Source organism: Notothenia rossii (assembly GCF_949606895.1).
Source record: "Notothenia rossii genome assembly, chromosome: 4".
NCBI lineage: Eukaryota > Metazoa > Chordata > Actinopteri > Perciformes > Nototheniidae > Notothenia > Notothenia rossii.
The window spans coordinates 4180282-4207720 of record NC_136902.1 but is presented as its reverse complement, the minus strand read 5'-3'; the positions used below and the strand labels follow the sequence as shown (position 1 = coordinate 4207720).

At 40.6% G+C, this 27439-nt stretch overlaps 1 protein-coding gene and 1 long non-coding RNA gene across 2 annotated transcripts in view; one reads left to right on the top strand and one right to left on the bottom strand.

The window, feature by feature from the left end:
- Positions 1-27439, bottom strand: part of LOC307035473 — a 296952-nt gene that overhangs the window by 157240 nt on the left and 112273 nt on the right. The gene's annotated exons all lie outside the window — the stretch shown is intronic.
- itga5 (integrin, alpha 5 (fibronectin receptor, alpha polypeptide)) overlaps positions 12561-27439 on the top strand; it is a 76325-nt gene continuing 61446 nt past the window's right edge. Inside the window, exon 1 of the mRNA XM_079674792.1 lies at positions 12561-12942. Coding sequence (XP_079530918.1) covers positions 12737-12942 — 206 coding nt within the window. The 5' untranslated portion in view covers positions 12561-12736. The remainder of the gene's footprint in view (positions 12943-27439) is intronic.

Sequence of the window (27439 nt, the reverse complement as noted above, 5' to 3'; positions counted from 1 at the left end):
CGGGCGGCGTAGGCGGGCGGCATAGCCGACGCAGGCGACGTAGCGGACGTAAAAGTCGGGACGCCTTCGGTACGCGTTCTTTGGTCTCAGGTTGGTGTGTAGCGGCCTTAAGTTAAGCCTCACAGAGAGGCTAGTGACTGCTGTCGTCATTATACTAATAAACTAATGACATTAAGATAAGCCTTAGCTGCACTTAAATGCTTATTAGGAAACATTACCACGCTAAGCTAAGATAATAAACGGGGTGAACATGTGTGATTGTGAGCATGTTAGTGTGTTGATGTTAACATGTGGCTCAAAGGGCAGATAGTGTCTCCACGCTATACCAAAAAAAGCAAACAGTTAATTTGTTCAAGCATGTTCACATAAGTAAAAATAAGCGTCCCTCAAAACTGTGTTGAAGGATCCTGCACTGAAAAAATAAACGGCAATGATAAATGTTAAACCTCCACCACAGGAAGGAAGTATTAACGTGGATCATTCAGGAAACCATAGAAGTGTTACACCCATCAAGATGAAACACGATGATAGTCGAAGCTGCTTTTCATGCTCCAGTCACACTGCAAATAGAGGAGACACGATGGCAGGCCTTTGTTTTCTTGCCCTCATTGTTGTTCGTCATCAATCTGCAGGAGTGTCTCCGTCGCTGCAGGAAGTCGCCCTTAAGCTGATGAAGTGTTGAAAGTCTCTGTGATGGTATTGTGTCTACTGGTGCCATTCATTACCCTGAGGGAGGAGCTGCCTCTTTAATCGCCCCATCTAATACAAACGTGCTTAAAACATCAGCGGTGTTGGTGGGGCTGTTTTTGTAACAATAACACGAGGCTGTAAAAATATCCAAAAAGAAAATGTTTATGTCTGCGAATATAAGAAGAAACAGCATCTATCTTTATCCATCTTCACTTTAAGCGCAGTTTGTTTTTACCATGGGAAGCCGGGTGTTTCCATATGCATTGTGTCAAAGGGGGAGTGGGTGTGGGAACAGCGGCAAATTGGAGGGAATGTGTGAATGGTTATAAGTGTGTGTGTGTGTGTGTGTGTGTGTGTGTGTGTGTGTGTGTGTGTGTGTGTGTGTGTGTTTATTTGCATGTGAAACAATACCCCCAGGCTCCCCATGTGATCACGTTGATTCACGGCCCTCTCCCGCGGTACCCCCCCCGGTCCATTTTACGGCCAAATTCCTTAACTTCGAGGCCCGGCAGCACGCCCGCCTCGGCGGCCGAACACAGGAGGGGGTCAGGGGGGCGCGCCATTACTCTGGGAGACAAATAGGACATCCAAATAAAACACGACACCCTGAACACGGGACCTGAATGCAGCACACACACGTCTCGGGAACGAAATGTCAAACATTCCTGTTCACGAGTTTTCACCAACAGTTTGTGTGTTATTCTTTCATTATGATAACCAGCAAAGAGTCAGAACCCCGAGAAGAAAGTCCGAATTCAGAGTCGGAATTCTGCAGAAAAGGCCATCCAAATGCACGGGACCTGAATGCAGCACACACACACACACACACACACACACACACACACACACACACACACACACACACACACACACACACACACGCACACACGTCTCGTTCAATGTCAAACATTCCTGTTCACGAGTTTTCCCCACTCAACAGTTTCTTTGTTATTCTTTCAACTTCTTTCATAAACTGAGTAAATAGTCAAAAAGCCAGAATTACAAGTTTGAAGTCAGAATTCCCAAAATTAAAGTGAGAATTCAGAGATTATAATCATACTTCTGCAAAACAAAGTCATAATTCTGCAAACAAGTCAGAACTTCGAGATTAAAGTCAGAATTTTGCAGCAAAAAGCCATTCGAATAAAACATGACACTCTGAACACGGGTCTTGAATGCATCACACACACACGTCTCGTTCAATGTCAAACCTTCCTGTTCACGAGTTTGCACAACTCAACAGTTTCTGTGTTACGATTCAAGTCAGAATTCCAACAAAAAAGTCATAATTGTGCAAAAGAAGTACGAATTTCGAGATTAAAGTCAGAATTATGCGATTAAGTCCATCCAAATACAGTAGAATATGACACCCTGAATACCGGACCTGAATGCAGAACACACGTCTCGTTCAATGTTAAACATTCCTGTTCACGAGTTTTCACAACTCAACTGTTTCTGTTTTATTCTTTCATTATGATAATCTGCAAATAGTCAAAAAGTCAGAATTCCGAGTTTGAAGTCAGAATTCTGCACAAAAAAGTCAGAATCTTGCTAAAAAAGTCAGAATTTCGAGACTAAAGTCATAATTCTGCTCAAAAAAGTCAGAATTCCGCACAAAAAAGTCAGAATTTTGCTAAAAAAAAGTCAGAATTTCGAGACTAAAGTCATAATTCTGCTCAAAAAAGTCAGAATTTTGCTAAAAAAAGTCAGAATTTCGAGACTAAAGTCAGAATTTTGAGACTAAAGTCAGAATTTTGAGACTAAAGTCAGAATTTTGCGGCAATAAGCCATCCAAATAAAACCCTGAACACGGGCCCTGAATGCAACACACGTCTCATTCAATGTCAAACATTCCTGTTCACAAGTTTCCACAACTCAACAGTTTCTTTGTTATTCTTTCATTATGATAACGTGCAGATACTGCCTGCTGTGATCCTGCTCCGTCTGACCGGATCATGTTTCCCTGTTGGTTCTGGTGTTTAGGAGGATTTTATTATAAGCCCACCTCCTTTTAGAAGTATATGTTGATTTAAAAAAAAAGAAATCTCATATTTATTTGTCCTTTTCTGGGGACTTTGGGGAATTTCGGATTTTCCCACCAGGATTGTTGTGGCCAAACCAACATTACCATATTATGGTGAAACTTATGAAACTTTGTTTATTGTTACGTTTTAAGTTATTTGTGTGTGGGGTTAAGGTTTATTGAGTTTTTTCATGATAACCTGCAAATATTGCCTGCTCTGATCTGGCTCAGTTTTCTGTTTCACTGTTGATTCTGGTATTTTAGAGGGTTTTGTTTAGCCCATCCTGTGGCTTTTGTTTTGTAGCTGAGTCTAATGTTTGCATCTTGTTCCATGTGCTGAGTTTCTTCCACACATGTTACATTACATGTCATTTGTTAGACACTTTTATCCAAAGCAACTTACATACATTCAGTACTGTGGACAATCCCCACATGAGCAAATTGGGGTGAAGTGTCTTGCCCAGGGACACAACGACATACTGACTGCAGTGGGACTCGAACTTCGAAGTCCAGCACTCTATCCACTGAGCCACAGCCTCCCTGTACACATGTAGCACACAACAGGAGATTGTCTGTCCTGAGTTACTGGAAACACGCTTTAAAATCTCTAAATAGAAAGTGGTGGACAGTAAGTAACAACATTACAGTAACAGCTCTGAGGCTCTTGTCCTTCACTTCTATCCAACTCTATTCTTCATGTGCTTTCTTTTGTAAAAAGAACTTTACGTATAACTGACTATTTCCCCACTGTAGTAGCTCTGATTATCAAAACCGGCTTTTAATTTGCTCATAATAACTGAGTCTCGTGCCATTCTTTAAGTTTGTTTGAGGATTTCTTGTTATTTTTCTTCTGGATGTATCTTTTCTTTTGGTTTCACTCCAGTGGCAATGAAAACATCACCACTTGCTCGCTGTGAATTCTCTGGACAATGAGCGTCTCTTTTCACACCTGGGCTCGATCGGACATTACACAGCCTCTATGCTAGATGCTATTGCCTTCTCACACACATCTCCCCCGGATAACGTCATATAATAACTTTAGGGTTGTAGTGCATGTGTGAAAATGGCTGAGGTTCACTCTGCTTCAGTGACCTCCCGTTAAAAGATGTCAAGCGTTTAACACCGCCTCTTAAAGAGTCCTGTTTTCAAGCAAACAAGTTCAGTGACAGAGACTAAACTCTGCATGAAGCTGGCTGTAAATCAGTGTGTGTTATTGCAGGAGGTGGGACGTAGTGGAGTACAAATACTTTGTTACTGTACTTAAGTACATTTATCTGGTATCAGTACTTAACTCCACTACTTCTTTTTCTGACGACTTTTTACTTTGATTTCTTACATTTTGAACACAAATACCTGAACTTTCTACTTCTTACATGTTGAACACAAATACCTGAACTTTCTACTTCTTACATGTTGAACTCAAATACTTGTACTTTCTACTTCTTACATGTTGAACACAAATACCTGTACTTTCTACTTCTTACATGTTGAACACAAATACCTGTACTTTCTACTTCTTACATGTTGAACACAAATACCTGTACTTTCTACTTCTCACATGTTGAACACAAATACCTGTACTTTCTACTTCTTACATGTTGAACACAAATACCTGTACTTTCTACTTCTTACATGTTGAACACAAATACCTGTACTTTCTACTTCTTACATGTTGAACCCAAATACCTGTACTTTCTACTTCTCACATGTTGAACACAAATACCTGTACTTTCTACTTCTCTCATTTTCCAAACAGGCTGGTTCCTTTAGTCTGAATGTGTGTTTTGTGGCGTGATCATTATTATTTAGAGTCATTGCGTGCCTATTGATTTGAACACGATCCGTGTATCCATCATTTCCTGGTCTTCTCTAAAGAAGAGGGACCAATGGAAACGTTGTCATGTTGCCGTTGGTCACCATGGAAACACTCATTAGCTAACAATGACATTATTGTTCTATTAATACAAAGGGAGGTCAGGTACTCTTTAAAACAGCTGCTAGTTATGGGTACTTTTTACTGAAGTACATTTCAAAGCCTCTTTCCTTTGACTTGAGGAAAGAAGTTTAGTCAGTACTTCTACTTCCACCAGAGTATTTATAAACACCAGTATCTGTACTTCTACTTGAGTACAGGATTTGTGTACTTTTGCCATCTTGTTCAGTGACAGAGAATAAACTCTGCATTAAGCTGGCTGTGAATGGGGAGGGGGGGTCAGTGTGTGTTATTGCATGCAAGCGGAGGCTGGTAGCAGGGTCTTTCCCCCCCAGCATCTCACAGCCTGCTGCTATTTTACTGCCTTGCTCCCTCGGACTGATTAGCAGATGTACATAAAAACACAACTGCTCATTTTCATGCGTTGTGTGGCTGTTTTAACAAGCCCACTAAACAATGGACAGTGTTTGGATCCTCTCTCTCCCCACACACGTTGTCTCAATTTGTCTGGATTGACAGTTAAAGCTTGCCAGAGGAAACAATAATGCAGAAGGGCGGAGGACAGGGGGGTGATGCTGCCTTGTAAGGAGCCTCCGGGGTGATTCTTCCGTCTAAAACAATCTCGTGATTCACTCCTCGTTGCTAAGAGCTTGTGTTGAAAACAAAAGAGAGTCCGAACTCTCTGGACATCCAAACCCCTTCGTGACAAATCTGTCATCCAGAGAGCGCGACTCACCTCCCTTTTCCTCCCTGGACATGGGGAATGTTACAGAGCAGAGTGTGTGTTAGTGTGTGTGTGTAACGAAGGAGCCAAGAGTAGGAAACAGGAAGGCTTTTACATTGGAGGAATTTCCTGCCTGTTAGATGTGTATCACGGCATTTCTACAGTTAAAAAGAGACGGCAGGAAAGTTGGCTCAGTGTGTTTGAAAAGTTTAGTTCAGGAGCAGGTTTAAAACTCACAGTAGCTCATTCTTCTCAAAGACTTACTATAGGATTTCCACGACACTATCGCCTTCTGTTCCACTTTTTCTTATCCATCATTGCCTTCCCGCTCTACGAGACTTTTTACCGAAGTTAAATAAATGAAATCGAACAAATCCGAAAGGTACGGCTGGAGATTTGACCAAATTGTACATTTTGTATTCGTCAATAAAAAGTCAGAATTCCAAGATTAAATGATTGTATTGAATTATATTTTTCTTATAATTCTTAATTTAATATCTGAACAAAACAAAAACAAAACTTTTGGTCAGATATATATATATATATTTTTACATGTGGCCTTAATCGGTTTCCATAATACCTGGAAAAACTTTTTGGAGAAATAAAAAAAATGACAATGCTTTCAGATATTTCTCAATAAAGTCCTAGGATCTGGTGCATACAGAAGACAAAAACCAACACATAAAATAAGCACAAATAAATTCATTCTACTATACTAAATAGTTCTGATACATGATGCATTTTTCATTAACTGAAGGGGTTTTTAAGTAAAGAATTTCTTTAGAAATACACAAAACTTAAGGCCCACACCAAACTGACACCAAAGACGGACCCGACTGTTGTGTCGCCTTACGTCTCCTGCGTCTTGGCCAACAGTCGCACTGGAACACACCGCAAAGACTTCAGCCGACGGCCAAGTAGCACGTACGAACTGCGCATGCGTGAGTGTCAATAACTCTTCTTACCAGCAGGCGGCGGTAGTGTGCATTCGTCATTCAAAAGAGGCAACCGGAAGACAGACCAGTTCCATTTTCACTCTCGTCCATCACAGACTGTTTCGGTACTGGAAAATGAAAAATAATAGCCGTCTGTGTGTGCCTTCTTCACTTCCGTTTCGCTTCTCATGCACTGATTCGCTAAGCATGTGCGTTCCATTTTCACTCTACAGCGAGAAGCTCATGGGGCTTTCCCAAGCCTGTGTCGAGACCTGGAGTTAAATGAAATATCAGATTTGCCTTCTTAATCGTTTGTTTGGGTTCCTCACTTCCGTTTCGCTTCTCATGCACTGATTCGCTAAGCTGAACAGCCAATCAGAGTGATTTCTTTAGCCGACGGCCTTTTACAGACAGCCGAATCGGCGGCGGAAGGTGTCGACACGGCCGAAAAGACACGACGGGGCGGGACACACCAATCTGAGTAGGGCGACAGGACGCTCATTGACAGCGAGACATCTATCGACGCCGAAAATCGGAAGGACCTTTATAAACGTAAAAAGTTTTTATAAAATCTAATCTTTGCATGTGTCCATAAATATTGTTCCTTTCACGAAAGGTTTTGCAGTCCATGAATCTTTAGGTAAAGCCAGTCATGTTCATCAAACCATAATGACCTTATCACTACATTTCAAACAATTGTTGGTTTCCTTTCCCAAACGTTGTGGTACTAATCCCTGGATGAATGCACTCAGGAACAAACAGAGGGAAATCCTCCTGCTGACCGGTGTGTGTGCAGACTATCAGGCTGCCTGTTGTGGTCGTTATTTGCCGTCTGTTCCTGAGTGGTAAAACTGTGTTTGTTCTGAGACTTAAAACACTAACAGTTGGCTAATGGCTGCTATCAGGGTGTCCGACCCCCCCCGAGAATCACTGCTTGTGCCACAAAGAAAAGTGAGATAAGGATCTGGGAATTAGGATTTAAAAGTGGACGATAGATGAAGTGATTGTCTTCTTGATAAGAGTCACGAACAATGTTTATATTGAATGTTCAAAGGAGTAGCTTGATGTTTTGGCGTAGAAACTTATTTACTTTTTAAGGCTTGTTTTAAAAGCTACATCTAATGACAACCAGGAGTCCATCACTACATTGTTCACCACCTGTGGACACCAATCTTCACAGTGTTTCACTACTGATTCCTGTCAAAATGAAACTCCTTTTAATTCGACCTGTGTCAGCAGGAGCAAAACGTTCAGTCGTGCATTAAACTCATTTTGGTTGTTTGCAAACCAACGTCAGCCTTCCTCAGATCAGTTCAACTACAGTCTCCTGGATCGCTCCTTTTAGGGGGGGCTTGATTCAAACATTCAAAATAAAAAATACAAAAGAAGCCAAATGTGACTGACCGATCGTTAACGCCAGGAACTTTCAACCGTTTCCATGAAAGTGAAACCACGATAACGTCATAAAGACATCAACAAACCAGTGATTTTAAATTCCATGCTTAGACAGTGTGGTTTGAACATTTATAAACACTCATTTTTGTCCAGTTTCTGAATGATTATGACGTATCGTAGGGCTCCTCAACAGCTGACGATTTCTTTTGGTTTTCTGATCCCACAATATCAGTGACAACCGTTAGAGATTCTCACTGCTGATTGGTGGTTTCACTGATTCGTGTCACACGGATTTCTGTAATGAAGCGAGGCTGCGTCATTCACAGTCACCCGAGGCGATTGTTCTTATATCCGTGTCTTTGCAATAACTTTACATGTAATCAGGGTGAGCAAAAAATGTTGTGTTTGGTTTGAACGCACCATACCTTTCAAAGTACACTTAAATATATCAAGTATGAAAGCATAAATTCTCTAAGAGTAACGGTTAAAGTAGTGCTTCAACATTTTGTAAAAGGTTTTAAGGCAGAGATTGTCTGTTGAATATTAAACTGGGACAAGGAGGACATTAGCTTAGCTTATAGCGTGAAGACTTAGCAGCGTGAAACAGTACGAGGCTATTTTGAGACGCAAAGAGAACTGCCTGCCTGAGTTCCTCTATTACTTTGAAGACAGCTGACAAATGACGACATTTCCTTTCTAGTGTATCCACTTCTGTTTAACAGCCTCATACCTAAATGTGAAGCAAATGAAAAGCAGAGCTCACACTTTCATATCTCCGTATAACCGTGAAGATAATGGCACTAAGTGGCCTTCTGCTAGTGCTATTTATAATAGACTGGCTATATCGGAAAACATATGCTCAGCTGCAAGAAAGAGGAAAGTTCATGTACGTGCGTGTGCGTGCGTGCGTGCGTGCGTGTCTGTGTGTGCGTGTGTACGTGTATATGTGCATGGCCTTGCAGAAGTGTCAATGTGACAGGTCTAAATTTAAAGAGTTGTCCGGCTGTGGAGCGTTTGTTAAAGGTTCTTTAAGTGTTTTGCTTCAGATCTGTTTCCATAGCAGCCAAATGATGATGTCAAAGCAGAGGCATTGGAATAAAAGATTTTTTAAAACACACACCCTTTTTTAACGGAAATCATAGTTGGAGGGAGACGGAAAATACTGTTCGGTTGTAGACAGAACCGATTACTCAGACCCCGCTTCACACAGAAAATATGCTGAACACAACACACACTTTACAGAAGGTTAAAATACTACAGGAACACTTAAAAGGAATATTTCTCCTTATCTTACAGCAAATACTGTTCCTTTACGATGCCAAACGGACGACTGTGTGTGGAGAGATTACAGGAGAGCTGTGGCATTCAATCAGCCAGAAGACAATGGCTAAAGGCTGATAGCAGTATTTTCACCCATAACTAACATCATAGGTCATGGGTTTTCTGGCTATCAAGAAACCAACATCAAAGTGGTGTGGGTGACTTTTTCTGTAGAGTTACAAAGGTAAGTCGACCTGTCATCTATTTAGATAATGTGTTCATTATAGAAGTCTCAACATCACAGCTATCCTTTCAACTCACTGGTTACATTTGAGAATCTACTTTTTAGTTTGTAAAGTCTTGAATAGTCTAGTTAGTATATTTGTGATATGTCAACTCCCTATGAGCCTGTGCCTTTAGGTCCTCTGAAGTGCCGTTACTCTTGGTAAAAAAAGGCTGTGCAGGAATTGTGACATAAACCTCTGTCTGTATGAAGTCACCTCTCTGCGAATAACATACGCTGTTGCAACTAATAATGCAATTTTATTTCGATTTCAGACTGTTTATTTCTAGTGTCTTCATTTCATATTTTGACCTAAATCAAAATATATTATTTTCAAAATCTTTTTTAGTCTGATGCTTCGATTCATTTTAAACAGACAGTTCAACAAATCATTTAAATATTGAAATGTTCTCTCTTAGTAAGATCCCATTTTCAATAAAATGGTTGTCTTACCTTGACTTGAAGATGAAGTCCATTTGCCTATCCTTCTGGAAAAACATCGCTATTACTTTTTTGTAAAAGTCCTCCTTATCTTCTTGTAGTTTTTTTATGATTCGAAAATGATAAAAGTAGGATAGACATGTGGATATTATCCGGCTGAACAAAACGTGCATTTATCTAACGGGTACGTTTCCCACAGATCTTATTTTGAGCTATTTTCTAAAATCCTATGGAGAAATTTCATTGCTTTTTTGTCGAGGGACACCGTGAGGGAAACAATGCTCAGCTTACTTCCGGGTTTTAGGACGCGTCACTGCAACTCTCTCGTCTCCTCTTCTCTCTTCACACCTATGCTTCACACACTACACTTTTCGCGGCACACGTACTTACAGCCAATCAGCTCTGAATGATGTGAGATGACGTATGGTGGGTATGGTACAGGTATGGTATGGCAGCTCAGTGCCTTTAGTGCCAGTTCTTATTATACCTCCATGCTCACTGCCCCTATATGGTCATTATTTTTTTGCCAAACACATTAAACTGAAAAATACTCTGAGCATGCGCAGTGTAGTTTTTACAGTCACCATTGACTTAGACAGTGAGAGGGTTTTGTCCCACATAGCTCTAAACAGCTCAATAGGCACACACTGTAGACACTAATTAGAAGAACACAGACTAAAACAGCAATGTACAGACGAATCAGATGATTAAACATGATCTTAAAAAAATATATATATTTTTTTTTTAATTAATTTTTTTTAATTAATTTTTTTTAATACTTTCTGCTGACACTAGGTGGGGCTGTGTGGGCTACCTACCTACCTACCTACCTACCTACCTACCTACCTACCTACATCCATCCATCCATCCACCGACCGACCTATCTATCTATCTATCCATCGATCGATCGATCTATCTGTCTATCTATCTACCTACCTACCTACCGATCTATCTATCCATCCATCCATCCATCCATCTATCTATCTCTCTATCTATCTATCTATTTATCTTTCTCTCTCTCTCTCTCTCTCTCTCTATCTAAACCACGTGGATCTCAGAAGCTCCTGTCTCTTTCTCAATAACATATATTCAGTCACATGGTTTCAGGTGACACTCCAGCACATGATGGGCTTTTCTAAAAAACCAAGACGTGACTTCGGAGGGAAAGTCTGGAATCCCAATATAATCCGTCTTTCTCTCAACCACGCCTTGAATTCTGCTCAGGACCTAAAAACAGAGTGAGGAGTGAGACCCCTTTCAGGATTAGAGCTCTGAACCATCAAGTGCCCCCAACAGCTGTGACCCCCCCCCCCCCCCCCCCTCTCTTTCTATGGATTACCCCCATCAGACTTCAGATATAAATACGAGCAGAGTTCATGTTGCCGCGTCCACTTTTGGCCCCTGGTTCATCCCAGAGGCTTCAGGAGAATCAGCAAAACCAACAGGGCCTAATTCAGATCTTTATTAAAGGTCTCATTTCAGAGATGAGTCGTTCGCCCTCCACGAGAACTCTTCCCACACGAGTTGCCCGAATCAGATCCACGCTGTAATTAGACAGAAATACATGTGCATCACACATTTAGTGAGCAAGGGTGTGTGAGCTGTGAAAATAAGCCTTGGGTTTATTATGGGAAATGTTTATTTGGGAAAACCAGTGGCTGATTATATTCCTGGTTTTGGTTCTTGGGAAGAAGCTGGAGAGAAAATATCAAAACAGAATAAATCTAATCAGAATCTGCTTTTTGTCTCACGGAGGGAACATTGGGGAAATAAATTAAGTAGGCTAACATATTAAATAAAGTAGCAAGCACACATGTGATACAAATTGGTTGATTATATAAATATTTGTATTTTATCCGTCTTAAATAACTTTAACTTCTTATGCTTGAATAAATATCTTAATTTTTGTAAATCTTGTATCGCACATTATTTCTTTAATATGGTCATATAAACATTTGTATTTTATTTTATCTTTTCATTGGAATTTTTACTAACTTCTTGTGTTTAAATACATATCTTAAGTTTTACTGCACATTCTTAATTACCTTCTTATGTCTTTAACACCATCTTTGATTGTATGTAGTGTAGAGCTGATGAATGGGTGTCGGAGGCAGCGTGTCGAGTATGGAACTCCACACTTTATTTTCCATTAGTTTAAAGAAAGGTAGGAACAACTTCATTACATGTTACTCAAGCTAGAATGATAACAAACCACAGGTGCGCTCGCTAACAGGTCCGTGGCGCAACACACTCTCTATAACACAGTGAATTCTGTCCCGTAATGTTCCACCACAGTAGTTTATTTGACTTAAAAGAAGATTTCTTCATTTGTATTAAGCACACTCATACTTTAACTTACCTTCTTGTGTTTTTATACATATGTTTTAATCAATTTTTATATTTATTTTCTATGTATTTCATTCAGCAACTGTCACAAAACCATATGTCCTCGTTGATAAATTATGATAAATGACGTATTTTGATTCTGTTACGAAACCAGGATAAAAATAAGATGCTTTGTTAAAAGTATATATATTGCATTAAAAGAGCGCATAAATCCTGCATTTCAGTGACAACCTGCAGAGATAAAGAGCTGCAGGATTATCCTTCATTGACTTTAACAGCAGCTGCAGCCACATAAAATAACAGCGAGATAAAATCGAAAGCAGGATTTGGGTGCATTGTTCCTCTGGTTAATAATCCTCCGGATAAGAAAGTCTCTAAACTGAAAAGTGACCACATTTTAAACCACAAAGTAAACATGTTCTCAGAGACAAGTCAATGGATTAGAAGTGTCCTCCTCTTTTTTTTTAGGGAACCACAGACTCCTCCTCCTCTGTGGGAACTCCCTTCAGCTGAGGAGGAGAGAGAGGAGGTTTCCCGCAGATCGTTGAGGACGCGCAGAGGAGCGTTTAGACACCAAGCGAAGAGTCACAGGGATGCACTTTTAGCCCCAAATACACCTCTGTTTTCTCGCTTCATCTGTGGACTCAACACTTGGAAACGTTCCCCGTCTTCAAACCCAACTTTAGTGGATTAATTATTTAAGAAAATGCGCTTGGAGCGGTTCCGCGTAAAGACGCCGGGGACTGGAGCCATGCTCGCCCGCTGCCTGCTCTCTTTCTGCGGGCTTCTGCTCTCTGTTTCCCGGCCTGGGGAGGCGTTCAACCTGGATGTGGAGAACCCGGCTGTGTACACCGGACCAAATGGGAGCTACTTCGGATACTCTGTGGACTTTTATTTGGCTGATTCTGCCAGGTGAGTCTCTTTAAAACACACTTTTTATATTCAAAATGTAACTTTTTAAGCAACAAGTTCCTCCACACGCTGAAACATTTAGAAGAAAGTGAACACCATATGTTTTGTGCGCAAACTTTCCAATGTGTTTGCCAAACATTTTCCCCTGTTTTAAAGTTTCTACAAAAGGGAATCATGTGTGGGAGACTTGTTTAATCAGCTTTTGTGCCAATGCTATGATCTCTGTCTGCACACAGCTCTCTGTAATTCAATTAATTCAGGAAATTGCATTGTGCAACTCCTACGTTAATATAAAAGAGTGGCTATCTCATCATTAAACCCCCAGACCTTTTTGATCCCTTCTTTACATCCTGATCTTGTAGCCCTACCAAATGACATTTATTTCTGACCTTTTAACCTGAAAAGCCTCTTAGCTGCAGTCTCTCTGTGACACCCAGCTGCTCTGATTGTCTCGCATTCCTCCCTCTGAGATTTCTGGCATTTTTTAAGCAATTTAAACTGATGCATACATGCCTGTGGTGAGGTCTAATACTCTGTGAGGAGGAAATAACATTTCTGAGAGTTTCTATCAGAGGAAAGAAAGCTGCATTTCTGCTACACATGCAGAAATGCAGAGGATCAGTGTTGTAAGAAGTACTCCTTTACTTAAGTCAAGGTACAAATACTATGGTCTTAAAATACTCCACTACACGTAAAAGTCGTGATTTAAAAATATATTTAAGGTACAAAAAGTAAAAGTACTCAATCTGCACGATGGTCCATTTCAGAACAATATGAAATACACAATAATCATAAGCCAAATATATATAGGCAAAAGTGACCCCTGGATCTTTTCACATTACATTGTACGGGTTTTTAATATTATCTTGTTTTCATACTTGCAAGAGCAATTCCATATTGTATTTTGTCAATGTGCACCACATGTAAATACTTAAACTAATGTGTGTATTATACAGTACTGCATCGTCAGCATGTCACATGTTTTTATATGTACAAAGCTCTGAGTGTTAAATACATCTACTGGAGTAAAAAGTACAATATTTGCCCCAGGATGTATTTAACTAAAAATGCATGTACTTAGTTACTCTCCCCCACTGCAGAGGATGGGCTCCAGCTCTGTGTAATACTCGTCAGGAAAAAAGGGTTTTCTTTCCCTCAGACTTCCTGGCTGAGTCTGTGTCTGCAGAGCTACACCAGCAAGCATGCTGGGATTTCAGAGAGGGCTTTGTGCCGAGAAGCAGCTCTGGTTTCCCTGTTTCTCCTCCCCACTCCCCCACCCCCCTTACATCTCCCCCTGACCCTGTCTCTTTAATACACCATTCCTGGGAAGCAGGGGATTCAATTCAGGACGGAGGGATGATTTATTATAATGATAATACATTTAATTTATATAGCACACTTTAAAAACAACGTCACCTCAAGGGGCTTCACAATGCTATCTACGGAGCATATTGAATAAAATATGGTAACCTAAAAAAAAGTGAAGAGCATACAAGATTAATAATTTAATAAATAAAATAAAGACCAGTCAGTAAAACGCGGTGCGGAACAGGAGGGTCTTGAGGCTTCTTAAAAATCTGAGAGTGATGCAGAGGTCCGTTTGTTCTCTGGAAAGTGATTCCACAGATGATTTATGGATTCATGAACCCGTCTTCTTCCTCACTTCCTCCTCTGCTGATGATGTCACTCTGCAGGGATTTTTAATTCTCCCCCCCCACCTCCACCACTGTCTAGCCTCCCCCCCCCCCCCCACCCCCACCCCGTCTCATCATCATCTTCTCCTCGGCTCACTAACTGTGAGACACGCTGAGCTCACGTCATCCTTCTGATGACTTAATCTGAATTTCTCTCCGCTCCTGGGGGGAGACGGTGAGATAATGTGCGGAACAGGAATGATGTTGAAGCCTCGTCTCACTGCCCTGTAATTCACAGTGGTGTAACGCAATTAATTACATTTACTCAAGTACTGTACTTCAGTATGAGTTTGTAGTACTTGTATCCATTTTATGTTACTTTATTCTTCTACGCCAATACATTTTGGAAGCGAATATGGATTTCTTTACTCCACTACAGTTTTCTGTATCTATATTTAGACACTATTTTACTAAAAGGGGCTCTCTCCTGCTGATGTTCAGGTGTATATCAGTATGTAGTGTCTCTACTTTAAAGAGTCCTCTCCTGCTGATGTTCAGGTGTATATCAGTATGTAGTGTCTCTACTTTAAAGAGTCCTCTCCTGCTGATGTTCAGGTGTATATCAGTATGTAGTGTCTCTACTTTAAAGAGTCCTCTCCTGCTGATGTTCAGGTGTATATCAGTATGTAGTGTCTCTACTTTAAAGAGTCCTCTCCTGCTGATGTTCAGGTATATATCAGTATGTAGTTTCTCTACTTTAAAGAGTCCTCTCCTACACTGAATGCAGGAATTGCTACTCTAATTCCACCTCTGGTAATTTCCATGTACATGACATGGACTTAGAAGTCAAACAACAATAAGCAGGAGATATTTAGGAACATGACTCATCGCTTTATCTTCAAGCCACACGCATCTGGAAACTTTCATTCAGGGAGAACATATCAGTGATATGCTATCTCTTTTTTTTCCATCGAATCACCGTCATCACCCAAAGTCAGGGGTGTGTTCAGGTTAGGGTTGAAAGGAAAGGATGAGCTACTCTTCCCACAAAACATGTTATTCATCACTTTAAAGAGGCAATGTTCTGCTTTTTAGGCTTTCCCTTTCCTGTAGTGTGTTCTGTAGAGACACTACATACTGATATACACCTGAAAATCAGCAGGAGAGGACTCTTTAAAGTAGATACACTACATACTGATATACACCTGAACATCAGCAGGAGAGGACTCTTTAAAGTAGATACACTACATACTGATATACACCTGAACATCAACAGGAGAGGACTCTTTAAAGTAGAGACACTACATACTGATATACACCTGAACATCAGCAGGAGAGGACTCTTTAAAGTAGAGACACTACATACTGATATACACCTGAACATCAGCAGGAGAGGACTCTTTAAAGTAGAGACACTACGTACTGATATACACCTGGACATCAACAGGAGAGGACTCTTTAAAGTAGAGACACTACATACTGATATACACCTGAATATCAGCAGGAGAGGACTCTTTAAAGTAGAGACACTACATACTGATATACACCTGAATATCAGCAAGAGAGGACTCTTTAAAGTAGAGACACTACAAACTGATATACACCTGAATATCAGCAGGAGAGGACTCTTTAAAGTAGAGACACTACATACTGATATACACCTGACCATCAGCAGGAGAGGACTCTTTAAAGTAGAGACACTACATACTGATATACACCTGAACATCAGCAGGAGAGGACTCTTTAAAGTAGAGACACTACATACTGATATACACCTGAACATCAGCAGGAGAGGACTCTTTAAAGTAGAGACACTACATACTGATATGAACCTGAAGATGAACTTCATATGCCCTCTTTAAAATAAACGATGGATGGCAGAAGTTGAGACAAGGCAGGGATTCTTCTCCCATAAACCCTTCTGACAGCAACATGAACACAAAGCTTCACTTTCTCCCAGTTTGACCATCAACTTGAAAATACGTTTATAAATGTGTCTCTGTCATGCCCCTCGGCTCGACGTAATGAAATTAAGTTTGGACAGACGGCCACCATGGAAGAACGCCTGAGGACACACTCTGTCAGAGACACACAGGAAGAGATCACCATATATGTATATAAGTGTGTGTGGTCCAAAGTACATTTACTCACTGTACTTAGGTACAATTTCAAGCTACTCATACTTATAATTTCCTTGCTTCTTCATACTTATACTCCTCTACATCACAGAAAGAGATATTGCACTACATTTAGCTTTTTGCAGACAAAGATTTATAGTTTGGTTAAGTGTTTTAAAAATAATTTCCTTCAGTTAAAAATCGTGTTGGGCTGGCTATGGGACAATTGATCTAAACACTACTTTCTAGCTAGCTAACGTTGTCAGAAAACTGTCCAATAATGTATGTAACGCCTCGCTTTAATCACATTTAACAATAGTCCCAGATGTAATTGAGTGTGGGTCCCTCATCTTTGAGTTGATTAGTTATTTTTATTCCATCTATGGGGTATTAAAGCTTGTCTTGTCCACACACGCTGCTTTGCTAGCGATGTGTGTTTAGCATGTAGCTTTTGCCCACCATCACTCTGCGGTGTAACGCTTGTCTTCACACACACAGATTGCGCATATTAGGACATAAAATCAAGCCAAAGTTACCCAAAGAGCACCTCACATAATCTCTGTGAGTCCAGGAAGATATCCCACCCAAATATCTTTCAACTGAGTGCTCTCTCGGTGCCTGGCGGCGATAGGGGAGGATCATCCTTCAGATAGAGGGGGCGAAAGGTCGAGGCTGTAAATAATAACACGCCCGGCCTGCAGTGAAGGGAATCTGCAGACATGGTGAATGCTGGACCTTGAAACATAGATTTTAAATACTTTTTTTTATAGAAAGTGTGGTGACCAGAGGTGGGAAGTAGTGGAGTACAAATACTTTGTTCCTGTACTTAAGTACATTTTTCTAATATCAGTACTTTACTCCACTACTTATTTTCTGACGGCTTTTTACTTTGACTTCTTACATTTTGAACACAAATACCTGTACTTTCTACTTCTTACATGTTGAACACAAATACCTGTACTTTCTACTTCTTACATGTTGAACACAAATACCTGTACTTTCTACTTCTTACATGTTGAACACAGATACCTGTACTTTCTACTTCTTACATGTTGAACACAAATACCTGAACTTTCTACTTCTTACATGTTGAACTCAAATACCTGTACTTTCTACTTCTTACATGTTGAACACAAATACCTGTAATTTCTACTTCTTACATGTTGAACACAAATACCTGTACTTTCTACTTCTCACATGTTGAACACAAATACCTGAACTTTCTACTTCTTACATGTTGAACTCAAATACCTGTACTTTCTACTTCTTACATGTTGAACACAGATACCTGTACTTTCTACTTCTCTCATTCTCCAAACAGGCTGGTTCCTTTAGTCTGAATGTGTGTTTGGTGGCGTGATCATTATTATTTAGAGTCATTGCGTGCCTATTGATTTGAACACGATCCGTGTATCCATCATTTCCTGGTCTTCTCTAAAGAAGAGGGACCAATGGAAACGTTGTCATGTTGCCGTTGTTCAGCATGGAAACATTCATTAGCTAACAATGACATTATTGTTCTATTAATATAAAGGGAGGTCAGGTACTCTTTAAAACAACTGCTAGTTATGGGTACTTTTTACTGAAGTACATTTCAAAGCCTCTTTACTTTGACTTGAGTAAAGAAGTTTAGTCAGTACTTCTACTTTCACCAGAGTATTTTTAAACACCAGTATCTGTACTTCTACTTGAGTAAAGGATGTGTGTGTGCTGCTGATGTGTTCCAGTCTCTGCTTGTGTTTCAGTGTCTGTGAATTAAGGATTTTTTGGCAATGACAACACTTGGCGGGGTCACTCTGTCCATGTAGGTCACTCTCCTAAAGTTTACCCTCTCTCACAGGGTTAGAGCAATATTGACTTTGGACTCAGGTCTCTTTTGGCCACTAAAAGCTGTGTGTGTTTTCTCTGTGTCCAGTCAGTGTTGCCTGGTTTTAAATCAAGGGTGTATATGTTAGCTGCCAAGCTTTTTCTCTGCAGGTCTTTAAGGGCGCAGACAATGAGGCTCTTTGTGAAACTGTTTACTGTTTTCCATTTTAGCACTATGACTCACTTCTTTTTTTATTTTACTGGCCTTCTGAGGATTTTCTCTGTGCTCACCTATGATAATCAGGCCAGTGTCTGTAAAGGTCTCAAACATAACGTCTAGCTTTTGCTCCGGTCTGCTGGTGAAAGGGGGCTTTAAATGTGTGTGTGTGTGTGTGTGTGTGTGTGTGTGTGTGTGTGTGTGTGTGTGTGTGTGTGTGTGTGTGTGTGTGTGTGTGTGTGTGTGTGTGTGTGTGTGTGTGTGTGTGTGTGTGTGTGTGTGTGTGTGTGTGTGTGTGTGTGTGTGTGTGTGTGTGTGTGTGTGTGTGTGTGTGTGTGTGTGTGTGTGTGTGTGTGTGTGTGTGTGTGTGTGTGTGTGTGTGTGTGTGTGTGTGGAAAAATATGTCAGAGTGGAGGCTGACGGGGCGTTTAAAGACCCCGGTGTCACGTAGGAAAAAGCCCAGAGGACGTCTGAGTGAGTCATCGGTCGGGGTCGTTGTGACTCAGACGTCAGATTTAATCTCTGACTGCAGGTCTGTTTTAACCCCGGGGCACAAAGTGATTCACATGGTAACCTGATAACGGCTCTGCTTTAAATAGCAATGAGCTCATCGTCCCAAATTCAAATCAGCATCACATCTCCTGAACCAGAAGCACGTTTATTGCTTTGTTCCCCCGGGGGTTAAAGCATTTATCATGCCTCAACACCTTAAATTGCTGCTACTCGTTGTAAGCCATGGTTTTGTTCTTATGTTTTAATTTTATTCTAATGTGTGCTATTCTTCTCTGTATTTATAGCTTACTATATATTAGTGCATGCCTGCTATGTGCCACTAATACAGGAATTATGATACACATACAAGGAATTAGTTTTGGTGTGAAATATTTCATATATAAATATAGTTGGAGCCATTTTGATGTAGAGAATAAACAAAAATAGAAGTATTTTTAAAACTATCTTAGAAAACTAAAAATACATTAAAACAATTAAGAGTTAAAATAGAATAAGTATATACATGTCAACTGTATAATATATATTGTATATCAATAGAGTATCTAAAGAACCCACAATCTAAACAAAGATACAGAATGAAGTTTGTTAATTGCAGCAAAGAAATGAGACGCCACTTCTGCTCCCTACTGTGTCTGAGTGTGTGTTTGTGTGTGTGTGTGTTTGGGTTGTGGGGGGGGGCACAGACGGAGTGTTTCAACAGCTGCCCCCCCCGAACATGTTTAATACAACAGCCTCTCTGTGGAGGTGAGAGAGACCCCCCGGTGAGCTGGGCATTATTTAGAGGTGTGAAGCAGCCGCTGTTAAACTCCTGCAGGACCACTGGTAAAGGGGGGGAGGGGGGCACACAGGGTGTATTTTGGGGGGTGAGAACAGTTTGGTATGAAGTAGCAGTGTTGAGGTAGTTACTCTAAAAAAAGTAATGTAATACACATCACTAGTTACTTCAGAAAAAGTCATACCTTACTTTACAATATTGCTCACCGCTGAAAGTAATAAGTTACACGACTAGTTACATTACTTTTGCACTACTGCCATAAATCAAATGACAAATAACAATATGTTAAACCTTATTAAACCCAGATCAGCACACATCCCTTAATCTAATAATCCTGAACACAGACCTCTGTTCCTGCTCTTGGTTTGAACATCATGTTTTCTTTAGCTCAGTTTCCATCATAACACTGAGCGCAACAGAAAAGGGACGTTTGATTTATTTTTCTGTCCTCCCGTAATGCAGATAGTTGAAGACCTTAAAGTAAGCAACCACATGACTTTGTTCTTAGTAACTGTAATGTAATTGCTGCTTTTTTTTACAGTAACGTGTAACTGCATTACTGCCAAATGTAATCTGATTACAGTAACACGCTACTTAGTGTTCGTTACTTAACTCCACTACAACTCATGTTGATGTTTTAAATGTTTCCCTCGTCATGCATGCTTGGAGGTTTCATTCAGGGCAGCTGCTGGTTTCCACACATTAACGGCCCGTCCACACGGCGGCGTGCGTTGAAGCTTGCCGGGGGGCGTGTCTGAAGCTCGACCAACAAGCAATCGCATGAATCTCCCGCCCCTGACACACAAGCAGCGATTTGATTGGCTAGAGCTTGTACTGGCATATGATTTGATTGGCTGACGCTTCCACCGAAAGCTTCAGAAGCTTCAAAAGTTGAACATTGCTCAACTTTTGCAGCCTGAAACGCCAGGAAAGCTCCGCTCTGCTACCCACAATTCAGTTCGGCTAAAAAGCGAGGCAACGTGACGTCCAGGGCCGGCCCTTGGCATAGGCAGTATAGGCGAATGCTAAGGGCGCATCAATCAATGGGGGGCGCCAACAATTTAAAAAAAAAAAACTTTCTGTTTTGGTGATGCCACAACCGTGCATACATACGCAAATCATAGTGAGTGTCTGCATTTTGGGGGGGGGGGGGGGCGCCAGCTAAAATCTTGCCTAGGGCGGCAAATTGGTCAGGGCCGGCCCTGGTGACGTCACCCCATTCAAAGTGAATGGGCAGACGCGTTGGAAACCGTTTTTGAAGCTGTAGTGTGGACGGGCCGTAACACAAATCAAGACTTCATAATAACAATGTAATACAGCCACAGAGGGGTGAGGGATGAGAGGATATATGGGTTCAGGTAATCGCTGAGTGAACGGACAGAATCGCTAACTTTTCTGTTCGTTTTAAAGGAGCTTTTATTGCAAAAATGTCCGAAAATGCTGTTTCCAGCGTCTGAAATTAGGAAATGTGTTTATTTTTCTTTGTTTTAAAGTGAACATCTTTCAAACCTTATAGAAATTGACTTGGACTTTTAAGAAAACCAAATTATTTAATTCATAATAAAAACGGTAGTTAGTCGAAGCTCTAAAGGATATTGTGGTTTGCTGTTTCGTGTTCTTGGTGACGTCCAGCAGCTGCACAGTACCGTCAAATTTTCTTGTTGAAACTGTAAGTTGGATACTGGCTCATTTCCCCCCGAGTGACGATAAACAGCATTGTTTGGCTGCAGCTCTTCTGATTTGCAGCCCACCTGTCGCCCAACACTCTTATCCTTCAGAGGAAAATGATTTTGTGGACGTGCATTTTCCTGCTGATGCAAAACTTAGAAAGTGTATTTAATATATTCTAGAAAAGAAAGATAACTGGTGGCTTTGCAGACTGAACCAGGCATGGAGGATGTGTCGGATGCATTTGAAAAACAGGGAATAACCTGGAAGGGGATGCAGGCATTTCAAAATGTAAGAACAAGTAACCACATGGAACTTTTTTGTTGTGGATAAATCATTAAAAAGCCATTAAAGGGATAATTATGCCCTGACAAAGACCAGCGTTGTATGAAATATCTTTGCTTTTTAATTATCTGGCCACTTTAATAAGTGTTTTGTAATTCCCTGTGGTTTCTTCTTCTTCTTCTTCTTCTACATTTTGGATTTTGCATAGCCTATAACATTTGTTGAGAGGTTGGAGGACCACCAAATAATCAAAATAACCACATTTGGACACTGGACAGGACGGGTATTGAAAGTAGGGCAGCACACATTTGGAAAAAAATACCTAACTGTGTTTATTTTGAATATTGATTTAAAGCTTTGCAGACCGTTTACATGCACCAAAACCTATAGAACGCACTACAGGAAAGGGAACACAACAAAAAGCAGAATAGGGCCTCTTTAAGATGTAGTAATGAGTAAAAGTACAAAGTTGAATTAAATGGAAATACTCATATACAGTAAAGCACAATTTTAAAGTATTATCCTTGAGTAAATGTCATTCCCAGATTTGTGGAATTTATTTGCAGGTTGAAAAATGCAAGACACAGATTCTTCTATCTGCTTCTCACAGCACCATGTGATCGTTAAATATAAAGGTGGAGACTCTCGGAAGTCTGCACACGCCATCCCAGCATGCACTGCTACTCTCATCATCTCCAGGAGTGTGTGTGTGTGTGTGTGTGTGTGTGTGTGTGTGTGTGTGTGTGTGTGTGTGTGTGTGTGTGTGTGTGTGTGTGTGTGTGTGTGTGTGTGTGTGTGTGTGTGTGTGTGTGTGTGTGTGTGTGTGTGTGTGTGTGTGTGTGTGTGTGTGTGTGTGTGTGTGTGTGTGTGTGTGTGTGTGTGTGTGTGTGTGTGTGTGTGTGTGTGTGTGTGTCTAGCTTCTGTCTGGCCTTGGCTCTGACCGGCTCCATGTGGTCTGCGAGCCGTCGTCCGTCATCCTCTCCGTGCTCTCAGCTGATCTCACTCTGAAAAGTCAATATTGCTTCAGAATGACATCATGCAATTACTCATTAATTTGTTCAACATGTCAACTGAATCGTCCACTCCCCATTGATCCAGGTATCACTTCATTATGATGATGAGGGGATTCTGCAGAGAGATGTTTCCACAATATGTCAGTGGTTTCACCGAGGGGTGGGGGAGGGATATGGATTAAGTGAGAATAGATCTTATGAAGTACTGAATGGATTCACAATGTCAAAACAAATCTATATTTAAAAAAGCTAGATATTGTTACTGATGGACTTTTATCCTATGCAACAAATCAGTTATCTCTTATTGTGTGATTTCTGTTGTTGTTGAATATTCCAACAACAACAACAACAACAACAACAACCACCCTGTAGCAATTCATATTAATAACACTTCATTTCCAGGAAGTCAAAATTCAATACCCCAGATCCATTTTTGTAGAAGTGACAGCATCCAACCAAGAAGCAGAAGTGTTTGAGAAGAGATAAAGATTACACATAAATGTCCATTTGAATAAGAACATTATTTCTTATCTACATTTCATAGTTCCCAATGAAAAACCAATACTATAAATAATTTACATTGTGTACAAAAACATTTTCATTCCAAGTTGCTCAACATGCAAGTCTACTCGCGCTTCTATTGGCTAGAGGTCTAACACAGTGATAGGCTAAGGGGCGGGACATCTCTAAGCGGTTGACCAATCACAACAGAGCCGGCCAGCTAACCAATCAGAGCAGACTTGGCTCTGGTTTCAGACAGAGGGTGAAAAGAGGTGCTGCAACACAGGCAGTATGAGAGAAATAAAGAGCTTTTTGAACATTAAAGCATGGAGACATGTAGAGACACTACATACTGATCTACACCTGAACATCAGCAGGAGAGGACTCTTTAAAGTAGAGACACTACATACTGATATACACCTGAACATCAGCATGAGAGGACTCTTTAAAGTAGAGACACTACATACTGATCTACACCTGAACATCAGCAGGAGAGGACTCTTTAAAGTAGAGACACTACATACTGATATACACCTGAACATCAGCATGAGAGGACTCTTTAAAGTAGAGACACTACATACTGATATACACCTGAACATCAGCAGGAGAGGACTCTTTAAAGTAGAGACACTACATACTGATATACAGCTGAACATCAGCAGGAGAGGACTCTTTAAAGTAGAGACACTACATACTGATATACACCTGAACATCAGCAGGAGAGGACTCTTTAAAGTAGAGACACTACATACTGATATACACCTGAACATCAGCAGGAGAAGACTCTTTAAAGTAGAGACACTACATACTGATATACACCTGAACATCAACAGGAGAGGACTCTTTAAAGTAGAGACACTACATACTGATATACACCTGAACATCAGCAGGAGAAGACTCTTTAAAGTAGAGACACTACATACTGATATACAGCTGAACATCAGCAGGAGAGGACTCTTTAAAGTAGAGACACTACATACTGATATACACCTGAACATCAGCAGGAGAGGACTCTTTAAAGTAGAGACACTACATACTGATATACACCTGAACATCAGCATCAGAGGACTCTTTAAAGTAGAGACACTACATACTGATATGCACCTGAACATCAGCTGGAGAGGACTCTTTAAAGTAGAGACACTACATACTGATAAACACCTGAACATCAGCAGGAGAGGACTCTTTAAAGTAGAGACACTACATACTGATATACAACTGAACATCAGCAGGAGAGGACTCTTTAAACTAGAGACACTACATACTGATATACACCTGAACATCAGCAGGAGAGGACTCTTTAAAGTAGAGACACTACATACTGATATACACCTGAACATCAGCAGGAGAGGACTCTTTAAAGTAGAGACACTACATCCTGATATACACCTGAACATCAGCAGGAGAGGACTCTTTAAAGTAGAGACACTACATACTGAAATACACCTGAACATCAGCAGGAGAGGACTCTTTAAAGTAGAGACACTACATACTGAAATACACCTGAACATCAGCAGGAGAGGACTCTTTAAAGTAGAGACACTACATACTGATATACACCTGAACATCAGCAGGAGAGGACTCTTTAAAGTAGAGACACTACAAACTGATATACACCTGAACATCAGCAGGAGAGGACTCTTTAAAGTAGAGACACTACATACTCAATAAACCTGATTTGTTTGTTGTTTTGTGACTTTTTCCATTACTTAACTGACTTTTCTCTGAGTAATATTGTTAGAGCCCCTTCAGAGGATATACTCTGTCTGAAGGAGTTTATTCCAACGGTTACTGTAGCCATGTTTGTTGTATTTAGTCATTTCTCCTGTGTGACTGAGTGCAGTGAAGGTCAGGTCTCTGCATCTCTTCACTGATATGGAACCACTTCAGTGTTTAATCAGGTGTTGATAGTACAGAGTAAACAGCATATTTGTGCACGTTTGACTTCTCTGTCTCTGAGGTATGTAGGCTGCAACTTGTTTCCCTTCTTCCACCATTTGCCCTCTCCACGGTTTATGACTGCAGGTGGTGACGCAGCCGGCTGAACAAACGTGATTTCCCACCCTCTTTTTAGCTTAAAGCGGTTATAATGGTGTTCAAGTGACATCAGCTTTTTGCAGCTGGGTGAAAGACAATTAAATGTGGAACGAAGGAGGGGTAGGGGGGGGATAATGTTTGGAGGAATTTGCCCTCTCACAACCTCCCTCTGTAACCTCATCATAAAGCGCATTAGGCATGGATAATGTCACATCAGCAAGTTCCAGCACTCTGCATCACCCCTAATTTCTCAACCCCACATAAAACAGCGGTTACAGTCTGCCAATTGTGGTGAGGTGGGACATTTTATATTTTTCCTCTTGATTGCTTGAATGAGACTCCTCAGTTGCAGTTGAAGCTGTTTACACATTCCTCACATGCAGCCGGATCGCTTACAGTAGTTTAATTAATGCTTAATTGTGATTTGGTGGAAGGGTGGAGCTCGTTAGTGGCTGCTGTGTGGCAGCCGGTGGGGTTAAATGTGCTAGACGTGGTGAATGCTTTTCATCCTCCGCTCACACATTGCTCAAGTGTCTCTGTTGTGAAACGGGAATGCTATCCACATAATGCTGACAAACAAGCCTGTTAATATGAGTTTAAATCAGTATCTACATTTTTTCCCCCTTAAAACAGTAACCGGAAAATGTGCTTCTTCCTGTCCCCTTGTCTTGAAGTCAATGATTTTCTGAATGTGTTTCGGGTTGTTAGCCTTAAATAAGGTCTGTGGTTAACACAAGCTAGCCCAACATTAGCCGCCTTTAGCTTAGCGGTGGTGACGTGAAGTCATGTGACCATTCTGTAGTTCCTTTATAGCCCAACATTAGCTGCCTTTAGTTTAGCGGTGGTGACGTGAAGTCATGTGACCGTGCTGTAGTTCCTTTATAGCCCAGCGATAGCTTTATACTTCAGAAGTATCATAACCGTGTGTTTGCCACAGAGATTATTTCCTGCTTTAATCCAAAATTGGGGAAATGCTGCCTTCAAGTTCCAACAAAGAAATACAAAATCCCTGCATTACTCTATTGGTCATTGCTTTACAGGTGCATATTGCTGTGTGCTTTATCCACAGAGTGTGTGTCATTCAGCTGTGCATCACTCGTCCTCCAAACGAAATACAAATATTAGCATACCCATCCTCAGATTGAACTGCCCCTTCCTCCACAAAGGCTTTAGTAACGCAGCTCTCAGCAGACTGCAGACAGAGCTTCATTAAATGCTTCACCTTTTGAGACACGGCTCGCAGATAAGGCTGAGGGCGGAGAAATGCCAGCTGAGCCTCGCCAGATAAAGACTCATTAAATGCTAATTCCTCCTCACTTACAGCACATTCAGATCTCTATCATTCTGTTGCTGTGTCTGCACTTCTGTGTGACCGCCAGCTCGCTGATTAAAGAGCGATCGGCTTCTTATGTTATTTCCTGTATTTGTTCCCCTTTGAAAAGCTGCCATAAACAACTGGACTCAGATCAGATCAAACTAAAGATGCGTGTTCATGTTCCTCCATCGCTCGATTTCAGATTATTTCACAAAGGATTTACATTATTCGATCTCTACCGAAGAATAATAGAGCCAGGTATAACGGTAAAAGTCAGGGGGAATTAACACGTTCAGTTTTTAAAATAATTGCAAAATGTAACGTGTATTCTTGACAATTATCAATTTTTATAAACATTTATATTTAATTCTCCGAACAGAATTATTTTTCCACATTTCTTTCTTATTTTTGAGTTTTTTTCAATTTATTAATACGTTTATTTATTTAATTTTAATGTATTTTTTTACTTTTATATTTATTTATTTTACTTTGATTTTTTACGTTGCCAGGCATTAATACTTAAATCTTAACCTTATTATACACTTTTTTTTAATCATTCTTAACCCCCCCCCCCCCTCCCAAAAAGAATTCCACCTTTGATTTTTTTTCCTAAATC